The sequence below is a fragment of the Marmota flaviventris genome, chromosome 7, assembly GCF_047511675.1.
Source record: "Marmota flaviventris isolate mMarFla1 chromosome 7, mMarFla1.hap1, whole genome shotgun sequence".
NCBI classification, from domain to species: Eukaryota; Metazoa; Chordata; class Mammalia; order Rodentia; family Sciuridae; genus Marmota; species Marmota flaviventris.
Genome location: NC_092504.1, coordinates 18,682,802 through 18,707,725, shown reverse-complemented (window position 1 = coordinate 18,707,725; position 24,924 = coordinate 18,682,802). Strand labels below are relative to the sequence as shown.

The 24,924-nt window shown below is 44.2% G+C and overlaps 1 protein-coding gene across 4 annotated transcripts in view; it reads left to right on the top strand.

The window, feature by feature from the left end:
• Positions 1 to 24,924, top strand: part of Ppargc1a (PPARG coactivator 1 alpha) — a 607,642-nt gene that overhangs the window by 166,405 nt on the left and 416,313 nt on the right. For 2 of the 4 annotated variants that reach the window (XM_027937523.2, XM_071614193.1), the window contains exon 2: positions 4,849 to 4,913. The exons of 1 other annotated variant lie outside the window; for it this stretch is intronic. In XM_027937523.2, the coding sequence (XP_027793324.2) occupies positions 4,896 to 4,913 (18 nt within the window). In that variant the 5' untranslated portion in view covers positions 4,849 to 4,895. Of the gene's footprint in view, positions 1 to 4,848; positions 4,914 to 24,924 lie in introns of those variants that run through there. One more of the 4 variants, XM_071614190.1, reaches the window with a different exon arrangement.

Below are 24,924 nucleotides of genomic sequence, written 5' to 3'. Positions count from 1 at the left end.
GGGCCTGAAACATAATAGATGCTTGGTGACCAATGTGTACTGACATGAAATGAGAGCATTTGTCACTACTGGACACATATTTACTTGTTTATTTGTTACAGGCTGCCTCCTCATGTCTGCACGTAAATTCGTCGTGGGGAAAGGAATTTGGGCCACTTATTCACTACTGTGAACCCATAATACATACTCAGTAAATGTTTGGTGAAAGAATAAATGGTCCAATGACAAGTTTTTACTATTACTTCTACTTTCTAAAAGCTCTTCAAATTGCTTTCTTTATTCATCTACTTTTCTCTCAGGAGTAGTTAAAATCTACTAAGGGCTGTAAATAAGGGAAAGCTACATTGGTAGCTATTCCAGTGTGGCAAATACTAAAGGGCTCTGGGTTAATGTGCATGGGGCTGTCTGCCTGCTAGATGCAGCTGTAAACTTGTGCGTGGGTAGGATTACAGCCACAGGGACAGTGTGTTGAGTCACACTCTGCTTCCTGCCTCAGCTCACTCCTTGCATGGCACAACTATCTTCTGCAGAAACCAAAAGTTGGAAAAAAGAAAAAATTCCAGATAAGAAAAAATTCCAGATAGCAGCTGCCCTTCCTGTCCACCCAAACTACATTGTGCTGTGCTTCTTCATGTGGGGTGGGAAGGTGGAGGAAAGGTGTTTCAATGTAATTAATCTCCTTGGCAATCCTTTATAGACCGTTTTTGGAAAGGGTTCATGCATTTCATCAGATTGCCAAAGGGACTAGGAAAGGTTATGGACCCCCAAAAAAGCCCTGGCTAGTAAATAGACTGGATGGGATACTCTGGTTGGTGTCAAGGTAAGGGCAAAGGGTTGAAAAATGGATTTTCTTTAATCTTTCACGTTAAAAAAAAAATCTATGTGTTTGTTCAATATTTGCCCCTGCCCTGTACCCTCCCCAGCACTCACTCAGAGCTGGCTCTCTCTCCCTCTCTCCCTCTTCCACACACACACACACACACACACGTCCTGTAGTTTCGGAAGGCAGGTGAGGCCTGGCTCCTGGGCAGGGCCACCTTTACTTCTGTGGGGCCATCAGAAATGAGCACAGGCCCTGCGTGGAATGTAGAGTGTATTTGAAGGGCATTCTGCCAACATGTTTTCCAGTGGAGACTGAAGCGCACCCAGCCCTGATGGGATCACCACAGCCCCAGAAGCACTTTAATCTCAACTGCAGCTACATGGGGAGGGGAGCCTGGGAGGGTGGCGAGGAGGTTCCTGGAGGCTGAGCCTCCTAGCTCTGGGGCCACGCTGGGAATATTTGTCCCAGAGATAAAATAGTGGGTCCCTAAGAAAGGGTCTGTTGACAATGTCCCTGGATTTTGGGTTCTGTGGTATTTAAATCTTCATCAAAACAGGCTTTCAACACACACAGTTTGGTAGTGGCAGGTTGGGGATCAGGAGCTGATTATATTCAGAGGACAAAGCTTTGACAACAGACCCACTTTCATTCTGGGTGTGTGTTGAGGGTGGGGATGTGGAGGAAAAAATAGAAAAGCTGGATCATGAAGAAAGAAGGAATTCTTCAAGAGCCAGAAATGGCAAAATAGAAGGAGAAAGATATGGGAGGAAGGGAATAGCCAGAAACATGTTCTAACCCAAATAAGGGCATTTATCCAATCCCACACACGCGTCTTTGTTAACGTGGTTGAAAAAATTCAAAGCCCTTCCTTGAAACACATTTATTTTCTTAGACCCCCTACAGAATAATAAAATCACAATAGGTTTCCACTAAACACGCCCAAAGTCAGGTGTGGAAATCGACTCGATTCTCTATCCATTTGGAACTGAGAAGGTGACCTGAGCCAGAGGTGAGTGTCCTGGTGGTGAGGGGAACAGGATGACCCAGGAGAGGGCTGGGAAGGGGCCCAGATGCAGAGGGGTGTGTGGCCTGGAGAGGGCAGAGGCTCTGAAGGTCGGGACATTTTGCACTTTAGGCTGCAGGGAAGAGAGAAGCCAGGGCCGAGATTCAAGAACTCTGTCCAGTGGGAGGCAAAGATGGATTGCCTGGCCCTGGCACTTTTGATGGATGGTGGTGATGAAGGATGAAGGCTAGAAAAGGAGAAGCAAGTAGAGTAACAACGGAGGCGTTCTCTACCCAGAGACTCTCCCAGTGGGGTGGGGGAGGGCAGGCTGATGTTTGCACTGAATTTTATGAAAACGGGTCGGGAAAGCTGACAAGGAGGCAAGCCCGGGGCTCAGTGGAATAGGGACGTCCCTGTCCTTCTGTGTTGGAGGGATGGATGAACCACGTGAGCACCAGGCGGTGGCAAAAGTTATTGGGGCGGGGGGAGTGTCAGGTAGAAATTCATAGCTATTATTTTTGTGGCCTCTAGCTACAAAAGCTAACAGGTGAAGATAGTGTAGAGTCCCAAAGTACGGGAAAAAAAATGACATTTTAACATTTTTGTCAGGTAGGCAATTTAAAAATAAACTTGAATTCAATACATACTATTAATGCTAGAGGTTGTGTTATAACGATGCAAAAAAGCCTATTTTTCCGATAGCAATTGGAGAAAAAAAGTATGTTGTGGGGGGTGAGGAACCATATATAGAAGAGGCATATGTGATTGTGATAGCAGCCACACAAAGCCACCGAAAACAGACCACGACTCTGCCCTGCAGAATTAACACCACGGCCTATGTCAGGGCTCACTATTATCCTAATATCTGCTCTTGGATTCTGTCCAGTCCCATTAGCGATTCCCATGTTGATTGCTCTGTTACTCGTGAATGTTAATTGCTTCTAAATCTCTTTGGATGTTCAGATGCTCGGGGAAAAAAAAAATTCTGACTGGCGAAGGTGTGAGTTTTATTAATGTGCAAGTAAACAAGAAATCTGTTCAGAGACCCGAGTGAAGTGTCTGTGGCTCGAGACGCCGTGCACAGCTGATGTGGCATCTTTCTTGCCTGTCTGTCATATGTTGGGTGTGACGGGGGTGGGTGGGGGACAGCTTTCCAGTGATGCCTGTGGTGTGTTAGTCCAAAGCTGGTGTGCTTGTAGAAATATCCAGATCATCAAATCCGCCCCTCTGGGATCTCCACTCTGCTTACCATGCAATGGTGACGTGGCCACCTTGGAGCTGTTTTGTGCTTTAGTAAGTATTATGAAGTCAGAAGATGTAAAAATACGGACGTGTTCCGCATGTCACCTGTTTAGGGATCTCTATGGTGTCTGAATTTTGGAAATCACTTCATTATCGGGAAACAAAGGCCCAGGGAGAGGAAATGGGAAGGGCCACCCAAGGGTCCCCAGTGGAGCCCGTCAGGCAGTAAAGGCCACCTGACTCTTGCTCTAGCAACCAGGAAAAGATAAAAATGATCCAAAATGGTGTATATTACACTTTCTGGAACCATGTCACTGGGTGATTGTGGAGTTTTTTTTCTTCTTTTCGGTAGGAAAAATCTATTATTATCCAGCACTGAAATTTGTGAGTAATTATAACAGGGTCTCACAGAGAGAGAAAAAAAAAGCAGGTACACAAGAAAGGCCCAGTCCCCAATGCTGTGCTGTGATTTGTTTATTTGGTCAATATTTAGGTTTTGTCTTGATTCTAGAATTTATCAGCAATCAAAATAAGTGCCCTGCTTGTTGGGACTTCTAGTGGGGACATGTGGGAAAATGTGATATTAGGTTAGGGTAAGTCTTACCAAAAGAGAAAGGCTGCGAGAGGCAGATGTGGGGGCTGCAGCTGCTTTACTCAGGGAGAGCTCGGGGAGCAGGTATCTGGGCAGAGAACTGATCAAAGGGGTGGAGCAAGCCGTGGCAGTACCTGCCCAGGGTGGTTCCGTACCAGGGGAATGGCTGGAAGGACAAAGGTCTGGAGGTGGGAATGTGTGTGGGCATCTGACGGGGTGAGAAAAGGGTGAGTAAGGAGAACAGTGGGAAATCGTGACCCTCAAGTCATGGGCACTTTTCCAGGAGACCCATCTGTTAGCATTTCTGCCAACCCACATAGGATGGCTCATAAACAGAGCACAAACCATCTTTTTTGAGACTATTCCCTGAAGGTGTCATCCTTCTGGAATAGGTGTCTGTGACTCACCAGGGGTGTCCAGAAACCAGCAGATCTTTGTGGAGGGCACTAAACCCAAACTGTTGGATTGTGGGTTTCTCAATGGCAGGACCTGGGTGGTACACATTTTTGTATCTTCCAAGAAACCAGTTGCAATGATAAACTTAAACCTAGTAAGAACTCAACCAATATTGGTTATTTTTTCAATGCATGAATAAATGGCCCAAGAGTGGTAGGAAAGATGGGATGTCCCAGAAAAGATGGTTAAAAATACACCCTTCTAAAAATGTTGCTGGCGAGATTACTTCTGAAGCATCCTGACTTCTTTGGAATGTTTTTTTTTGAAGACAAGTCCATATGCTGACATGTGAACATAAGTATATAACAAACTGAACAGTAGTAACATTATTTTCTGGCCAAATTTTAGTTGGATGGTTGCATTTTGTCAATCTAACTTTTCCTCCATGTTTTAAACTGAATGTGGGAAGTTTTCCCACCCCCTTCTCTGGTATGAAGGGAATCCTGGCCTCTGGGCTCATGTGAACATGGGGTTACATGCAACAATGTTTTTCTGTGGGTGCAGCATGTCCAATAAGTTGAGATTGTGATGAAAGGTGACATGGGAGATGGCAGCCTCCAGGGGGACAATGGGTGGTCAAGATGCTCTGTGATGGGGAAGAACCAAGTCCTAATCCTTGCCCTCTCATCTCTGAATTCTCCCCCCAATGGACCAATAGTTTATTCCCCTGTTGTGCTTCAACATCCCCATCTGCAAAGTGGGGGTAACACAAACTTACCCTCTGCCTTTCAGGTTTTTTGCGAAAATCAGTGAACTAATATTGGTAAAATTGGAGCCCCATGGATGAAGGGTACTTTGTAAGTATAACACGTTATTGTCATGTCATTTTCTATTACTCCAAAGTGCAAATACCAGATGTCTGCTCTTGCCGTATCAGGAATCCAGTAACACCATGTTTCACACCCAGATATTGATAATCTGACTTCCTTTGAGGAATTTAATATTTCTGAACTCTCTAATGTTTTTGTCAACATGTTTGGATGCAGAAAAGCTATCTTTCTCTGTTAAAAAAAAAAGAAAAAATTCAAGCAATGTTTTCTAGATAATTTGGAAGAATGTATGTTTGCACATTATGTCAAAATGTGGATATAAACTGTGGATTGAAATGCATGGTGTTTTGATTTTCCTTCCCCCACCCCTTGTTCTTTTGGATTGTATTTAACTTGTGTTTTGAGCAGTTTGCTTCTCAGAGAAAGGGCTGGTTTCGGGCAGAGGCTGAATGTTCCAATGAGGGCGAGCAGTGTTTTGTTCATGGTGACAGTTGGCTAAGTACTGTGTGGCCAGACCTGGGGTGAGGAGAGCAGGCCAACCAGGACGGTGAGCTCGGTGTGGATCAACCCTCTTAAACTAGGTTTCAGCCCAGGTGACGTGGGAGTTGCTTCCTGTCCACTAGATGACAAAAGCCACAAGCCAAAGAGTGGGCAGAGACGGTGCAATCCCAAAGCGACTGTTTCACTTGATTTTCTCCATTGAATGGCATGTCATTTTATTTTGCTAGGTCAAGCAGTGGCCTGGAATTCTGTGTATGGCCATGGAGTGGCTGGCTATCTGCCCGGTGCTTAACCCGTGGCATTTTTTCTTTTTTAAAAGGGTGGCTGACACCTTTTAAAAACTCCTACCGTAGAGATATTTAAAAACTTATTGAAGCCCATTTTAGCGAGTGGGACTTACAGGGTGAAGGACCTTATGTCTGTTGGCCTGTTTGAGGGCTTCCATCTGCCTGGTGCTTGGGGGTCCCTAATGGCAGAACCTCTGCCCCTTGCGGTTTTGCTTCTGCCAGTCATCTCCACCCTTGGGTCCGAATGTTAGTCTCTATACCGACCAAGAACGAGTCTTCCTCTTGCAGAGTGACCCCCCTTTTAAACATTAGGTGGCACCCATTGGGTCCCCTTACCGTGGTCTCTTTTTGTCCGATTCAGTTCACTTCACAGGAGAGGTGGTTGTCATAATTTCCACAATCTTTGCCTCTTCGGGAAGGTTCTCATTTGTCTATATCTTTCTTAACAAGCAGCATTAAGAATCTACCTTCACCAGGTCCCCTTCTGCATCTCAGTCAAGAGATCTAATCAAAGATACGGGAAGGATGACCTCGGAAGAAATCGTCTGGAATCACGTGCACCCGTGGATTGGTTTGAGTAACAAGACAGCAAAACCCACAGCCCTCTGTGAGGTGCCGATGATTGACAGGGAGAAAGTTGTTTTGGTTGATAATACAATCTGCTTGCCTCCTGTAGACACAGCAGTAGCCTACTAATTCGTTAGAAGTGAATTAAGGTTGTTTACCGATGTTTTAAAGTAACTGTCACAGTGGAAAAAAAAAGTTCATGCTAAATGAGACCACTCACCTACTTCGGAGTTGCTGTTTATTTTAAGCTGAGTGCATAAATAATATATTGAGATACGAAGGGTGATTTCGAGCATTAGAACACGAAGCCTCCTGTTTACTAACTGTCATTGGGCTGAAGAGAATTTAAACAGCTCTGAACCTTTTTGTCTGTGGATGCGAGGCATGAAATTAACTTTCATTTCATAGTTAGCAGAAATCATGATTACAGCGGTCTTGTTGTCGTGTCTCCTGCCGATTTGGATCTTTTTTGCTATGCAAGACAAGTCTTGGCAGCAGGATGCTTTCCATGTCTCGTTGGAAACAAGACCTCCTCCCTCCCCCACAACGTAGGCAGGGACGGTCTGGATCACCTCCTCCAGGATCGAAGGAGGCGTGGTGGGAGTCCGGGTCTCAGGGCTTCAGGTGCTGATACGAAGCTCACTTCCATCATCTGTAGAATGGGAGTGACAGCATCGTCTACTAAATCACAGAAAGGCGGTGAGACCCCCGTGAGGTAACAGTTGTCAAATGACTCTAAAAGGCATGAGGTGTCAGTTGAGCAGGACAAGATCATAGCTTTTATTGCTATTAAGGCTGAATGTGAAGTGATCCACCCTACTCACTCATTTCGTCCCAGCCGTCCTGTGCGATAGGAACACTCACGATCCTCATTGAACCACCACAAGAACTGAAGCTCAGCGAGGCTCAGCGAATGTTCCATCCTCTCGGAGCTAAGAGGTTGAAAAAGCTGAGGTTCTGACACTGGGTGATTGGGGTCCAGGCTTGTGTTCTTTACTATTTCTTATCTGGGAGGAGGAACCAGGTTTTCCTGCATGTGATTTTGCCTCTTAGTCATGCACAAGTAAATGAAACATCATTTTTAAAAGCCTGGACCAAATTCAGGCTGAGGAAATGCAAATTTGGTTTCTCCCTCAGCAAAGAGGGCTCTCATTGGGTAGAGATGTAGCAGACTCTACGGATTAATTATGTTTTATGTGTAAAGAGCCTGGTGATTCTTTGACGAAAAGCCCGAAGTAAAAAAAGACCTATTACTCATGATGCTTTCAGAAACAAGAAATTTGATTCACATTTGTCCCCTTAAACTTGAAAGTATGATAGCCTATTTTGGAGTGTAGGGAGAATATTAGGGAAGGAATAGAAAATGTATGGAATGTTTAATTTTGCATGATTACATTTCATATTTGCTGAAGTAAATGAGGCAAATAGAAATGAATAATAGCATCACAGAATACCTATTTTAGATGTTTTGATGGAATACTCTGGGTTTTACAGTCTAATATATGAACCCTTTGGGATAAATCCTTATTAAGCAAATGAACAAGAATGTATTTGTGTTCGCATCATTGAAAATATGTAATTTGTACAGCTACTTCTAAAATTTATATTTACATTTTATTTATTTGAATTTCAAAAGAGAAAAGGACTTAACATGATTAATGAAAACAAAAATTATGTGAATTTGCAGACTTTATCTCCCCACCGAAATATGCTCGGTCTGTACCGGGGTCAAACTTAAAATTTGGAGTGCCAAGAGTGGGGATCTGACTGGCTTTCAATTTCTGAATGAAGCAGTTCAAAAAATGGGATCATTTCCATAATCCCAGAAAAATGGATGGACTCCTGAGAAGTAATCAGCCGGGGAAAAGAATAAATTCTGTGCTTCCAAATTGCAAAAATCTCAGCAATTGCTTCTGTGCCCTCGTACTTGTTAATACAATAAGATAATTGCATAATTAAATACACTATGGAATTTCAATAATTGGAAACTTTGTTTTCTCATCACAATATGCAACTTGCTGATGCTGAAAAGCTTCGGCAGTGTTTTCAGAGGCCGGGATCATGTCCCCTGCAGCCTTCTGCAGCTCCTCTCCTGATTCTGAGACACTTCCCTTACAGGTTATTTTTAGTGGTTGTATTTAGACAAGGTGAAATTAAGCAGGAAGTCCCCAAAGTCTGACTTGCCTGCCCAGGCTACAGGAGTTGAAGATCACTTTGCTGAAGGTATTCCGGATGCTGTTTACGTCTCTTTACATAGTAATTGATGCAGAGCAACCTGAGAGTATGTGCTGTTCAGAACCTGTTTAGAGGGGCACCTCTCTGGGTAGTGGTTGTGAGACAGCTTAGTGGAGTCTCATTGGGTTCAGGTCTGGTGTGGCTTTTTTTTTCTGTGGCAGTGGAAAGGGTACTCAAACTGCTCCTTTCTAGTTAGCAGTAGAAGAAGAATAGTAGCACTTACATCTTTGATGCAAAGCTTAATTCAGTTGACATATGGAAAGAGGTTAGAAAATTCAGGGCAAATTGTAACATCCAATAGATGTTAGCTACTATTCTCAGGCCATACAGGGAGAAATTTCATATTCATCAGAACTGTGGCACATCTTTGAGTAAAAACAAATAAATAGGTTTAGAGTTTTATTCACTCAAGAAATATATTTTTTGAATGATTTATGCACCGCCATCTTGGATGTCAAAGAAACAAGAGGAATAATACAATTTCCTGCCCTGGAATTGTTCAACCACAGTGGGAAAATAGACATGCAGGTAGAAGCTGCTGCTGTTGCTGCTGGTAGTAATGATGGTGATATGCTGGGTGCACGCCTGTAATCCGAGCAGCTCAAGAGGCTGAGGTGGGAGGATTGTGAGTTCACAGCCAGCCTCAGTAACTTAGTGAGGGCCTAAGCAACTCAGTGAGACCCTGTCTCTAAATAAAATACAAAAAAGGGCTGGGGATGTGGCTCAGTAGTTAAGTGCCCTGAGTTCAATCCTCAGTACCAAAAAAAAAAAAAAAAAAAGGACAATGGTCATAAAAATCATATATTAAAACAGAATCAGACCTATAGATATTTTAGCAGGAACTGGCCTGTGATGGTGTCCCCTGAATTGAACACATCTAGAATTTGGCATAAGATTATTTGCTTTGAAAGTCAAAGTAGTTGACTAGAATGGAGGAGGTGCCTAGCACAGAGTAGTCACTTAGCATGTAGTGCATTTGATACACACACGGAGAATAAATAAGAAAATGAATGCACGGATAAAGTTGGCTGTAAGCTTTTTTTTTTTAAAGAGAGAGTGAGAGAGAGAATTTTTAAATATTTATCTTTTAGTTTTTGGTGGACACAACATCTTTGTTGGTATGTGGTGCTGAGGATCGAACCTGGGCCGCACGCATGCCAGTCGAGCACGCTACCGCTTGAGCCACATCCCCAGCCCGACTGTAAACTTTTTATTAGAAGTCAAAAGCGTTTGTCGAAGTCAGTTTGAGAATGCCATTGTTTGCCACCAGGCCTGGCATTGGTCAGGTGAAGTACGAGAGGTACCAACTTTGAAGAGGGCGTTGCTGTCGGGGTCCTACAAGTGCTTTCTTAAATTTTGTGTCTTAGATGCCTCACTCTTCTCCCCATGGGCCAGGTCCTGTGGAATTCTTGTCTCCCACGTACATACCTAGCACTCTGCCTTATTGGAACAGGTGTTCAAATTTTTTCCCCTCGAATGTGAAGAATTTCAAACCTACAGAAAAGTTGAAAGAATGGCCCACCAAACTTTGTGAACCTTTTCCCCACGTGCAGCAGTGGGTAATATTTTGTCACCTTTACTGTACCTTTATTTGATATGTATAACTTTGGATCTCACATAATCCCCTATTGAAATCTGATTGCATCTCCCATGTGAAATTCCCGTCCCCAGCCTCTAGTGCACATGATGTTCAATTGACTTCCTAAACTGGGAATCAAAAACTAATAAATTTTGGAAGAAAAAGCCAAAGAGATCATTAAAAGAACTCTGTTTACATTTTTTTTTTCAAGCTTAGCAACTGGTGCTCACAACTTATTTTTAGACTCTAATTTACTAATGTATGTAGAATATGTCCAATATAGGATACCTACAATTTTAAAGGTTAGAACGTTTTTCTGGATGCCCTGACATTCTCTTCCACCCAGGACAGACTTTTTTTTTGAAAAGGCAAATTCCTTTGACCATTATTTTTCGGAGAGCCTTTCAAAAGTAGATCGGCGTAGTCCAATTATTCATGCAACGAGATTCTTACTTTCCGCGTTGAGAGGATTCACTGTAAGGAATGACTTTGCAAATACGACATAGAGGCTATACCAAAAATCTGGGGATATAGTCACAAATAGGATGGACTACAGAATTTATTTTGGGCCACCCCTGACAAACTTGAGAAAAACCTCTTTTCCCAATAATCTTGGGTGTTTATTCAAAATAAGTTATCTGTCACAAAAGAGGATGACAAGACCGGTCTGAAGACTGCACTATTTCAGTGGTCTTGGAAATGCTGTCTGAGGAAGCTCAGGGAATGTGGTGGTGATGGGGGCAGAGGGGAGAGAGTGAGATCAACGGTAGGACTTCAGGCCATCTCTCAAGTTCCATCAAACAGCTCTGATATTACGTGCTTTATATGATATTGGGCATCTACCTAAGAATCAGTTCACACAAAAATGTTCTAAAGCTAAGAAAGAAATATTTTGGAAATCATAGCTTTAGTGAGCAGAAGAGAGGATCACCCCATAGATGCTGGTTGGCAGGGAGAAGTGATAGCTGTCAAGTTGAAGGGTGGGAGATGTCTGAAAAGCAGGCATGGAGCTAAAACCTGGCTGGATCCAGCAGTGCTAAGCGGGGTCAAATGCCCCCCCAGGCCCTAAGGCTGTGCTTCTTAAACTTGAGTGATTCCTGCTCCTTAACCTGGAGATTCCGAGTCAACAGGTCTGGGGAGGGTCTCGGGAGTCCAGTCTTTTAACAGTTACCTTATCCTACTCAGCATGAAGTTGCCCTAAGTCGGTTCACATCATAGAGCATTGCAGTATTTGGTGTTGATGAAGATGACTCCTAAGGAAAGTGTAAAGTTCCGTTCAGGATACTGTCACTCTTTTTCAAATAGGATGATTTATTTCTAAATGGTTAAAATAGAAACAGTTACCCTGATTAATGGAGGGAAAGCCAAGCAAGTAAATAATTCTATCACAGTGCGGAATTTACTTAATGGGAGAGGTCCCCGCAACGGGAAAGGAAAGAGCCCCTGTCCTGTGGGGTACCATGAGGGGCTCTGGGCAGAGGGAATTTCCTGGAGATGCCTCATGGCTCAGGGGGATGCTCACAGGTTCTGGTTAGACAGGTTCTGGGTCTAAATCCTGACTCTTTGGGTTACAAGTTGTGGAAGTTTGGGGAAATGGTCCAATCCCTGGGTCTCCCTAAGAAGGTCAGAATGGACAGTAAGTAAGTTAGATGATGGGTAGAAAGTCCTGACCTGCAAGCCAACAGATGCTCAGTAAGTGGCTGAAATGACTATTAACAATTGTTGGACCTTCAAATGCCCAGGCTTTCAGAGGCAGGGGATGGGTGGTTTTGCTTTTGGTTTTAACAGGGGCCGGAACAAGGTGTCAAAAGAATACCCAAGAAGAATGACAGCAAAAGCAAACCCTTTTAGTGCCATTTAGTGTTTTCACATAGAAGTTTCTAGATGGTGCAGAAGTTTTATGAGTAGTAATTAATCATGATTACAAAATAGGTATTTTCTATTTAACAGACCAGGACACTGAGGCACAGAAAAGTCAAGTAAGTTTTTCAAGATCACACAGCCAGTAGTGGCAGAGCCAGGATTTGAACACATTCACATCTGGACTCCTAATGTCTGTGCTATGCCGTTGTAATAATGACTTATGTTCATTTGGAAAAGGTAACCAGCACATTAATAATGATGGTGTTCATAGATATTGGTATCTAGAGCAATAGAAACATTTTGCAAAGTAACTTGATCTTAAACGAATCATTTAAGATGAGTAACGGTAGGTGTAACAGCAGATACGATGAGCATTCTGTCTGTGGCTGTCCAGATGACTTTAAGAAATTCTAGGACAGTAAAAGCGGCAAGGATAGATTGGGAATATTGGGGAAGACTTTTGCTTCCAAATTATTGCATGTGAACTGCAAGGAAGCCTTTCAACTCTAAGGAAGAAGCAAGTCTGATCACCACAGAGAGCATGCTCAGGGAAGGCAAGGTCTAACAGCCGGACAAGTTCTCTCCCATTTCCCGCCTTCCAGGGGAAGGGCCAGAAATCCCCTCTTGGCCTGTCTCTGCTGAATGGCCAGATGGGATGTGGGCAATTTAGAGATCCTAGTGTCTTCCCCTTTTCTGCTCCTCACTCCACCCCTCTCCTCCCTCTTCCCTCTTTTCTTTAGCCTCTTCCTCTCTTCCTTTTTATTGTGCATGGGAACAGATTTGAAAGAGGCCCCAGCATGAAGATGCTTCAGCATTTCAACAGAAAAAAGAGTTCAATGCTTTTGATGGCATTTTAATTTACCTCCAGATCCCAGGAAGGCACCTGGGTCTGCCCCGGATCTCTCCCTTCGATGTGGTCAGGAAAATCTAAAAGCCCAGATAATCCTAAACCAATCCATGCATAGGCTCTCATATTTGCAGCAGATTTACCTTCCTAACAACCTGTTTGAAGCTAATATTGAAATGGGTGTGCATTCCCTGAGCAAATGAGCACGGGGGTTAGTTCTAGATTGCAGCAGTGTGGAGCCTGCACTCTGGGTGAGGAGTGCAGGGGTAATTTCACAGTCCCCCAAACCTGGCCGTGGGGTGCCTGTCCCACCCTGGGCTCCGGGCCTGCAGCGTTCTTCCCTGGTGATGCTGGGTTCTCAGATCTAGACATGACCAGTCTCCTCATCCAGTTTTGCCCATTTCCTCTGTTTTCTCCCAGGAAAGGGCATCGTGATTTTTCCTCTCTATTCCCAGAATTTAGTGTTCTCCTTGGCCTATGGTATATGCACTCAGCAAATAAACTATTTTGCCTATCGATTGATGAGTGATACCAATAATTCAATGTTTCTCAATTCAGATTGTTTTTCTGATATTGGGGATTGAACCCAAGAGTCCACTGCCACTGAGCAACATCTCCCCCTGCCCCCCGCTTTTAAATTTCATTTTGAGATAGAGTCCTGCTAAGTTGCCCCGACTAGCCTCAAATTTAACAATCCTCTTGTTTCAGCCTCTTGAGTCACTGGGATTACAAGCGTGTGCCCCTATGCCCAGGTCAATAAATGAACTATTGCCCATTGGTTAACAAGGGATATCAATAATATTCTTGATTCAGATTGTGTCTCAACACATTCATTCAGAACTTACGATGCAATAGGCATTATATCTGGTGATTTCAGAGTATTTGAATCTTGCCACGGACCTCTTTCCCTGTTGGCCCTGGGCCAACAGGCTCAGTGTGGTGACACGATTTAAGTCACACACTCTTGGCTCTGTTGATCCGGGTCCAGATGTTGAGGGTTTCAGGCTGGGTTCTGTTCCTTTATGCTACTTCTTATTTTGGGAACCCTGAGGTCCTCCTCTTACTAGGGTTTCCTTACAACTGACTCCTCAGCATCTTACTGGTCAATCGTGAGTAGAAGGAAACCCTAGTGAGTGGAAATAGAGAGTTCTGTCCTCATGGCAAGAGACCCTGAGCATCCTCAAAGGCCACTGCCCACCTAGAGGCCAGGAATGGAAGCAGGGGCCGCCTGGGCGCCTGGCAGATTAGAATAGTTGTCACAGTGACTAGAAAATTGAATTGGTTAAACCTTCTGGTTTCAGATTGTTTTTGGAGAGTGAGTAACTCTATGATTTTTACTTGTCACAGGCTAAAAGGAAAAAAAAAAGTGAGCGTGAAACTTCATAGCTATTTTTCTTTCCTGTATGTTCATAGTGGTTATTTATATCTGGGAAGTTTCCATTGGGATTTAGTTCAGGATATAGGCTTGGCAGGGTGGCTTCTGCACTCCATGGTGACATTTGACAGACTGCAGGCAAAGCAGGATGGATCTCTAATATCTGGATGGATGGATTTGGGGGCGAAGTGTTGGGATCGGACTGTATTATGAAATGGATTTATTGATCCGAATCTAAAAGCAGCGTATTGCTTGTCAATGTGAGGTCTGCATCAATAGCATTTGATAAATTAGGGCCCCCACCCTTTGTTTTGTTTGCTTTATCAACTCTGCTTGGCAATAACAATGAAAGACTCCAGGTGGTGTATTGTGAATGCCTTATTGAGCTCCTCATGTGCGTGACTGACCTTAGGGCTCAGCTGCGTGATCCTGTACATGCTCTTACCACCCAGAAGCGCACTGCTGTGCCTGACTTCCTCCCCAGAATTACACATTCCCCCCGCTAAGTTGCATTTCAATATCCGCCTCCCGCATTAACCTTGAGACGCTGTGCCCACGATGAAGGCAGCCTCTTCATTTCCCAGCTGAAGAAATTAAGATGCTGCGAGGTTAAATGAGCTGCCCAAGGCCACACGGTAAATCTCGAATACGGCTGGGTTGTGAACGGAGGTGTCATGGTTCCCGGGTGAGAGGGCTGCACTTTCCTTCTCTGTGGTTACAGAATGAAAGCAGGTGAATTTGCAAAAAGCTTGCTGACGATCCACTTTCTCCCCAGGTGTGCTGAGGCGGTCATCTTACCTCAAAGTCTTCTGGGGAAGAAGCCCAAGGCCCTGTGTAGAAATCAGAGGATTCCTCTGAGTTTTGGCAGAGAAATGTGCTTTATTTGGTCTTTGCAGCCACACATTTAGGCAGAGGACTTTCTTATCCCATTGGATGCTAACCTTCACAGGATGGTTCTCATCATGCCGACTGTATCTCTGTGCCCAGCCAGATAGAGGTGGGATGGTAGGGGTGTGGTAGGTACTCCCCCTGCCCCACTGGAAGAGCTTACATTTTAATTGGTGGTATGGTTCAGTGCCAATCTGTTATCCACAGATACCTTCATCTGTGGGCTGTGGAGACCTATGTGCAAGGTAAACAGGCCCTGTGACTCCATTCATAGGACCACAGCCACACACGCAATAATACTGCACAATTGCAATGTGCTAATTCAATGTACTGTACACATTTACTCAGTCAATCCTGGCACCTACCTAAAATAAGGTTAACAGGTATTTGGTATTCTGGGCGAGTGATTGCTATGTGTGCCAAGTGGGGTTCAGGCATAATTTTGAGTATATAGCTGATCTCTTTGATGTAAGCTATGTTACAATTTTCCTTTTAAGCATCTTTTGGAAATTTGAATTAAAGTCACTTTACTCTGTCACAATAGTGATGATAAGCTGGAATAGAAAACTAAAGGGACAATTATCTGGTGAATTAGAGCAAAACCTTTTATAAACTAGAATGCTTGGAAAGTAAGTCGAGTTTTATCATATTATCTAGGGAAAACTGTCATTTTTTACAATTTTGTTTGAAAATTCCTTCTAATGTATTTCCACGTCCATAGCTGTGTGTTTTTCTTTCTTCCTGAGTATACATGAAATAAGGATTGGAACTCAGTTTTTCTTTTCGTAGAGAATGAATGGGTTATCATTTGGAACAGTGGATTTTTTTTTTTTTAGTCAACTTATTATCTAGAAATTTTTGACGTTGGCCTTTTTCAAATACAGTAAGTTTAAGAGCACTTTCTCTACAATCGCTCTTGTGCCCCTCATCCCAGGGAAGGTGACCTTGCTTTCACTTTTGAAAGTGTTTTGAATGTGTCCTCCAAGGTTCTTGTGCTAGAAACTTAATCCCCAGAGTCACTTGCTGATGGTATTTGAGAGGTGAGAACTTTGGGGAAGTGACTGGGTCATGAAGGCTCTGCCCTCACGAGTGGATTAATCCATTCATAGGGAGTAATGGGCTCATGGGTTATGGAGAGAGGGTCTCTGGCATGCTTGCTCTGTCTTCCCACCTGATGCTCTGTGCTGCCTGCAACTCTGCAGAAAGTCCCCTCCAGCAACCCCTCAGCCTTGGACTTGCAAACCTCCTGAACTCAAAGAAATACATTTTTTTTTCTTTTTATAAAATTTCCAGTCCATGTCTTTCAGTTATAGTAACACTCAGCAAACGAAGACAATCCCCTATCTATATGCTCCAAAACTCAAAGAAGAAAGCCAATTTCACCTGAAAATATTGTTAGAAGTGTAGATTGCCCCTGAGCTCCAGATCTAATTGGTTTGCAGTGGTGACTGTGAATCTTTGTTTCTGCTAAGTTCCCTGTATTTTTCTAACAAGTACCCTAACAAGGGTATTAAGATCCTTGTTTCTAATAAGCAGGTGCCCTGTGGCCCACACTTTGAGAAACAATGTCAGAGGCAGAATTGGCCCCTAAGCAAGTTCCCAATGAAGCAGGAGAGGGGAATGTGTTTGGAGGGAAACATTCCTAGAAGATGGTTCCATAAGTGGGTTGATGGTGGCTTCTAGTCAATGACCAGCTACTAATACAGTCTCATAGGAAACGCAGACCATGCATCTCAGTTTCACAAACATTTACAAACATTTGTTAAAGACAGGCCCTTAGATCTCAAGATCTGAATGAGAAATTGTATATACACATCTCAGACAAACATATTACGGGAATCGATCTTTTTTTTTACAATAGAAATTATTCCATGCAAAGAATTTATTTTTTGATTGATATCAGATTGTAGACAATCTGTGGGGGGAAAACACAATAATACCTGCAAATTATCCCATTAAAGTTATTCATCCAGCCATTTCTACACCATAGGAACGAGCATGCTTTGAAATCTTTAGTTGTCTGTCAAATAGAGAAATTATTCATAGAGAGCATTTTCATGACTTGTAAGACAATAACTCTGCTCTGACTGAGCTCTTGTGTTTGTGTGTGTGTATACACACATGGTTCGTGGGTGCACACCAGCAACAAACTATGCACTAATAATAAAACAACACATTAGCAACAATTTAATTAAGCATGATTTATGTCAAAGTATCTGAATAGGGATATTATGCATTAATGACATGTAAAAATTCGAGGCAAAGAGAAGATATTTTTCTGATGTTCAGTTCCACATCTCACCAGAGTCCGGCAGCTGTTCTTGGAGCAGCCAAGCTGGGTCATAACTTGGGTGAAATCTTTTCCAAGGGAATGGTCTATGCGAGTTGGCAAGCTGTCAAGCCGTGTGTGGTCCTCGTACCAGCAAATGAGTAAATCAGAGTTATAAGTTGCAAATGTGGCCCAAATTAACTTCTGCATGGCAGGGAATGAGCTTGGCATAGTTTAGAGCATGGCTCAGTGACAGCCTTCTCTCGCGGCAGCTGCATCAAGGAGATGAAGGGATATGAAGGCCTGGTGGGTCTCGGTGCTTCCACAGGGTCTGAACTCAGTGTCCTGTGCTTGAAATGTCACATTCCAAGAGCTCCTGGAATTACCAGGCTCAGTGTCATATCGCGCTGTGGGCTGTGCTCACATGATGCAATTCCTTGCTTATCTGACCAGACCTAAAATAAGACACCCGGATGCTTTATTTATGAGCTCCAAGCCACCTAGGCCCGAGATGAAAGTAACCTTGGGGGACACAGCATCGGATCACTTCAATTCCCATTAACTACCTGTTTCTAAATGGGGAAGAGCATCTACCCGGCACATTGCTTTATTCATGAAGACACAAGGCAGCCTGTTGTCCTGTCACTCTGGCTGACTTCCGTGTAGCGTGATCCAGCTGTTGAAGGCTGTGGAGTGGCTGTTTCTAGCGTTGGATTTCACCTTTCTCTTTCTTTTCTTTTCACTTTCCATTTCTTCCTCCTTAAAAAAAAACAAAAACATTCTTAAAAAGACCCTTCGTCAATCCCAGCTGTTAATCATTCAACTATGCCTAAAGTGGTTATGAGTGGTTCCCCTTTTGCATAGACAAGGTCACAGGTGGGTGGTAGGGACCCACTTTGCCTATGATGGCAAGATTGCATGCAATTTTTCAACTTTGGGGCTACTAATATTTTGGATTGGTTAGACCTTGATCCTGCAGGCTCTCCTGTGAATCGCAGGGTGTTTGGGATATTGTTGGCCTCTATTCACTAGATGCCAGTATCTCTTTCCTATTTGTGACAACTAACATGTCTCCACACAGTCCCAGGTTTCCTCTTGGGAACAAGCCTGCCCTGGTTGATTTAGCATGACAACTTACCAGGTCTTTGTTAATGAGACTCTCGCTGAGCCTGCACGGATGTGGTCATCCCGTCTGAGTCTGGAGGCAGAAAACCTGGGTTTGAATCTTGGCTCTGGTGCTTCTTGGCTGTGTGACTTCAGGCAGGATATTTAACTTATCTAAGCCTTTGCTTCTTGATCTATAGAATAGGGATAATAGCACGTAACAGCTAAGTTAATTCAAAATCAATGTACTAATACGTATAAAGAAAGTGGTACATAGCACACTCTCAAAAATTGATGATCTGACCTGAAATACAAAATGTTATGGTGGTCGACTTGGATCTGCAGAGAAATAAGCCCAAGCAGTGCCATAAGCCCCTGCTGTCACGTATTGCTGAGTTCTGGTTTTCTCCTTTGCCCATCAACTCCCAGCCCCAGCCAATCTTATATTCCAGAAACAGATTAATTATGGCCAAAGACACGAGACTGGGAAAATGGAAAGAGAAAGGGTGAGGTGTGGGGAAGAAGCAGTTTCCCGTAGGACGGTTTCGATTGGAGAGCCCCATGAAGAGTCTTGACAGTTCATTTGGCATCTTGAATGTGAAAATATGGAAAGATGGTAAAAACAAAGCCGCCCTCCAAACATCACTCTTCTGAACCCTGTTCTGCACTCAACAAGTGCCAAATCCACCTTGTATCTTTCGCGTCAGGAGAAAGTGAAATCTCTTTCCTTATTCAGGACCGAGGGTGACAAATGTTAAATCTGTTTTCTTAGGAAGCAGCTGAGAAAACAGTCGAGATGATTCCATGTGACTAGCGCAATTTTCTGCCTGGATTTTCAAAGCCTGAGTCCCTTTTGAGCTGTATCTGAATCTAAAAATAAGGGCCAGGCTAAGGAAGGAGTAGACATCAGACAGCCAGTTACAACTGTAAACTCTGACATCTCTGCCAATCATCGCACCTACACTCTACGGAGACTCTCATGTCTGCTACCTGCCAGCAATTAAGAAAACTTGCTCAAAACCTCTTCTTCCTGTTTGACCTGAAACTCTCCTTTTCTGAGAGTGTTGAATTTTCACTAATTTCTGTAGCTTGCTCTGCCTTATGTCCACTGTTTCTCTATTTTTTTTTTCCTAATGGCATCACAGAATGCAAAGGCAGGAAATGGAGAGATCATCAGGTTCATTGGCTGAATTGCTTCCAGACTGTTCTCAACATGTTCCATTTGCCTTCTCTTTGCATGATTTCTGAGACAGGGAGCTCACTCCTACCATAAGTCCATGCTGAACCACGGATTCTCATTGTTTGAGGTGCAGAAATTTCCTTCTAATCTCCTCATGTGCACCTGACATTTCTCCCAACAAGTATAGAGTGACAACTGTGTGTCAGGACCCAAAGGAGTAGGCTGTGGTCATGGTGATGTGTTGAATGCACATAAATCATTCATCTGTTCATTCAACAAACATTTGTGAGCCATTCTGGTGATGCTAGGGGCTGGGATACAACCGAGCAAGAACATCTTTGTTCTCCTGGAGGCCTCAGTCTAATGGAAGAGAAAGACGGTCAGAAGTTTACTTTAAGGAATACAAAATAGGATTGTAGTGGGGGAAAGTGTGTGGTTCTGAATGCGTATAACCATGGAATCTGACTCAAATTGGGTGGAAAGTGGGACTGGGGATTTCTTTGAGCTGTGGAGGATGAGTGGGCATTAGTGGGGTTCTGAGGTTGGAGGAGTGGGGAGGGCCTAGCATGCTCAGGGGGTGGCAGGTACTGTGACAGGAGCAAGCATGGGGACACAAAGTGGTGGAGGTCAGCAGGACTGGGGTCTACAGAGCAGAGGGTGCGAGCTCAGCGGGGTTTCAGAGGCTGTATATTTTGGTCTTTATGGTAACATGAAGGCTATGGAAGGGATTTTAAGGGCTGCTTAGGGGCTGAAACTGGCAGACTTTGTCATGGTTAGACATGAACAAGGTCAGATCAGTGGATAGAAAGGACACACTGAGCTAAATGCCCCTTGAGCACTGAGGACGGAGCCGTAGACTCTGGTGGTAAGGTCAGATGGTGACATCGGACTCCTTGGAAGTACGAGTGGATGTCTTCCAAGCTAGCAAGACAGTAGGGAAGTGGCAACTGCAGCAAGAGCCAGGCCTGGAGACTCATGGGAATGCTGCAGAACACACAGTTACCCTGCATAGGCTGCAGCACAGGGCCAGGGTCAGTGTCAGGCATTAGGACACAAGGCTGCAAGTTGGGCATCACCAGGTCACCAACAGCCCTGCAGACGGTGCAAGCGTGCTGGGCTCCGTCCTGAGAGCAAGGCTTTGCAGAGCCCTGAATGGAAGAGCAAGGGCCACAGTTGGAGTTTTAGGACTGCCACGTGACCCCTGGGTGGAGGTAGAGATTGGAGCCCAGGGCATCCAGCGCAAGGACTGTGCTGCAGTCATGGCTGGGAAGAAAGAGATCTTCCTCTTTGTGCAGCATGGCGGGCGGAGTTTCGAAAGACAGAAGCTGGGGCTCTGGCAGGCCACTGTCATGCTGACTATTGCTTCCCTAATAGCTGGTGCTGGCTCCTGTGAACTGTAATCTATGCAAAATGAGACTTGGAAAGAAGTGACAGCAGAGCAAACTGATAAAATATGCGACCCCTTACAGAAGCCATAGGACTTTCCCCTTTGTCTGCTCTATAGAATAGCCCATGCACCTGTTCACTTTCATTGTCCAAAGTGGAGTATTATTTATAAAATGCTGTCTCCCCCTCCCTCAACATCTGGATATTGGGAGTTGCACAGATTAGACATCTGGATTTAGGCCTGAAGTTCTGTCTCCTCTCCCAGCTGTTTGGTGTCCCATTGACAAAGCCCAGGAGTCCCTGTGAACAGCCATCTCATAAAACTAGAAGCTCAACAAGGCTTGAGCTGTGAATCCACTCCCAGGGATGTGAAAGTGGATGAACCCACACTAAGGTGCTAGGGAGTCCTAAGGTGCTAGTAATCATGGTCCAAAGGGATGGAGAATTTTTCTGATTGTCCAAAAGGATTGTGCAGTAGTGAACTTGAGCTCTTTGGGAATGTTCTCAGGTGAATGAATATTCTCAGATGGACAGTGGGGAAGTTAAGGGAGAATTCAGTGTTACCTCAATGGAAGGGGATGCCAGTTGAATTAAAGTTCATCCTTCAACCTGGCTGGCAGGCAAAGAGCCAAAGGTCTTGAAGCTTGAGCCCATTCTTTTCTAAATAGCATTTGTTGTTGTTGTTATAAAAATATCTTCCAAGCTCTTTGATTCACAGGTTGGGATCTTTCATGAAAGAATGATCTGCAAGGGGTTTGGGCAATCATTTAAATAAAGGAATTATATATACACTTTAGGAAAGTGCAGCTACCTTACAAAATCTAGGGCCTGGAAACATGCATGAAAGAATCTGTGCTAATAATTGACGGTAAACTGTCCTGGCCACTCCTGAACTGGCCTGGGTGAGCTCTCGCTACACCTCCACACCCTCAGCAGCAGTTCCTCTCCCATCCCCGAGTATCTTTATCTTTGGATGCAAGACGGATGTGACGGTCACAGGTCCTGCTGCCAATGGTCCCAGAGTTTGGTGAGGCTATTCTTGTGGACTGAGGAGGGGCTGGCTTTCTTGTCCCACCTGCTGTGTGTCCCTCTAGAGGACCCCACTCTACTGAAAAGCCCCTTCCCCCTTCCAGACGGGAGAGCTGCTTCGGGGCCCAGGGCGTATCTGGCCAGCGACAACCCTCTGCCAGAACCGCCTCCGTTGGAACTACTGTCAAGGCAAAATTGCTTTATTTCCTAATTTTGATGATATTAGCAAATACATGTAATGGGAAATAAAATTAATCAGTTTGTGCTTGTGAAATTGCCTCCTGTTTACCTCAGCCTTGTAGCGATTTTTCCCCCTCCTACAGGGGTTATTTTAATTAACAGCGTGAATTTTTGGTAGTTTAATTTATTTTATGATTGTGTAAAAATACTCCTTTGTAAGGGTTTATATATAACTAGCCAGCTAATTAGCAGTAATATTTTAACAACAGCTGTAGAAGCAGGGAGTCCCAGGAAACATGGTTTCTCCCTTCAGACCGCCAAGATATTTATTGGTGCCTTTTCTTATCAGCTCAGGCTGGAGGCAGCCGAGGAGGGCAGTGTGCACATCAGATAATTAAAAGAGAAGTGAGTCGCGTCCTCCTCTCACCTGGCTCACGGAGCCTCCCTCCCAAGGACTGCTGGGTCTCCGAGCCTCTGATTTAGGACCCCAGCTCCTGCCTTCCACTTCTTCCAAAGTCTATTATATATTCCCTGTGGGTCTCCATGCAAGATATACCTTTCTGGAAAATTATGGGCAGTCTTTTAAGGGCATTAACTTGTACTAATAACAGTCACCAACATTTGTACTACACTTCCCATTTAGGCGACACATTTTAGCATAGAGCGAGGCCCACCTTACTGTCATTGAACACACTTGAATTTGAGTATGAACATGGGAAAGGAGGTTGGGAGGAGGGGAGGGCCATGCAGAGAAACGGCCATGTGGAAGGTCAGAGAAGGAAAGAGAGGATCGAGACAGAAACCGTAGCAGTCAAGCTGGCCCACACCCACAACCCGCTCCCCTCCAGTCCTCCGCCCTCTGTCCTAACCCCAGTCCTATTCTGTCACTTGAAGTTTGGGTCCAGAGGAAGTGTACTCATTGGCCACTCTTGGTGATATGCCAGAGTTCAAAGAAAAATGGCTTGCTTTTCGTACCACATTTTTACCCCAGGAGTGTCCTCTAGAGCTCAATAGGAATTCTGCCTTCCCCGATTCCTCCTTACGTGTGATGATTTAGATTCTAACTTCTGCCCAGGTTTGTGATGCTCAGAATCCTGTGAGCTGGGTATCCTCAGGCCTATTTTGTATTCTTAACCTTATTTTATGCACAGGGACACTAAGTGACTTGTGTAGGACCACGCAGACAGGCAGTGTCAGGGGCAAGTGGAACTGTACCAGCCCTGAAATGTCTGTGGCTTCTTTTCTCTGAGCTTTTGCAAAACCCTCTTTATTTTCCGGTGGGGGGCAGACCTTTTCCTCTGTGTCCACAGTGCTTGGGTTGTTGCAGGGTCCCCATTTTCTTGTTGTGGTTCATTTGCATGTGAGTTTCCCTCACAGACTATGAGCCCCAAGGCAGCAGGATCTTTGTCTTTGTGCCTAACTTCATGCATAGTAGATACTCTAATCGGATTTTTTAGGTAGATTTTGGGGAAAAAACATGACAAGTTGAACCCAAGCTTCCAAAGCAAATTTCATTCTAATAAGGAGTTTAAATTTTTGATTAATTATTTGATATTCAACTTATTATTCTGATAGTTATGTCTAAAAATACCGCCCATGCTGTGGTAGCCTAGTGCCTGAAGCAGCAATGGCTCAAATGTGAACACCATCATTTCCCCAACTTTAGTTAGGTGTCTACATAAAATGCAGCGCAAAAACTTCTAAAGTGTCTAAATCAATAAAATATGGGGAAACAGCACACTTTACAGATATACAGGTGGGCACATGGGCACAGGCAACCACAGGCAACCTTGGTTTGGTAGAATTCACTTAACAGGTATTCTGGTGAGGTCAATGCCCAGGGGTGTGTGTGTGTGTGTGTGTGTGTGTGTGTGTGTGTGTAGGGGTGGGGGTAAGTGTTCCTAGGAAGCAGAAGCCTATTTGTAACTTGACCATTCCAGCAATCAATGTGATAACTTACTTTTGTAAAGTGTTCTACATTCCACACACGAAAGTATTAGCATACAGTGGCCACTGGGGGCTGGCTCTGGGGAGAGATGCTGCCCGCCCAAAACCTCCACGCAGTGCATCGTGCCTGATACAGAGTAGGCACCCAATAGATACACTTTATGTATATATTTCTTTCTCCATAACCTGTAAGTGGGTGCTGTTAATCTCCTATTTGGCAAATGAGGTACTTTCAGAGAAGTTGATGATCCTGATGAAGGTTTCCTAATTAATGGCGAGTCAGGAGTCAGCCTCATCAAAGGCTGTGCTTTATTTTATTTATTTTAAGGGAGCTTCTAGAACAAAATCTGTAAATGTGTATAGATATTAACTAAGTGTCAAGGCAGCCTGTGGTTTCATAGCGAGAATGTTGCTTTGTATAGTAGTTAGAGGTAAGGCTCTGTCCCAGGGAAACTTGGACTCTGCCGCTCGTTTCCTGATGAGTTGTTTAACCTCTGAAAGTTTCCTCATCTGTTAAATGGAAGCAGAATTAGCCTGTGATACTACCTCAAGAACTGTGGAAGGTGAGACCACTTCTGAGTGCTGGGCATGTCCTCAGGGCTCAAGGACAGTCACCTAAAAAGTGGGGTGATGGGTATTGACTTCTTTCCTTAACATCAATGTGATCTTTCTGGGTCACACGCTCCTCCTTTGGAAAATGACAGGTTGGTGACGTGTCCATAAAGCCTCTTCCACCCTTAACGTTAGTGATCCCAGCACACCTACATGGTGTCTGACATGGAATGTGACTCCCCTCGGTAT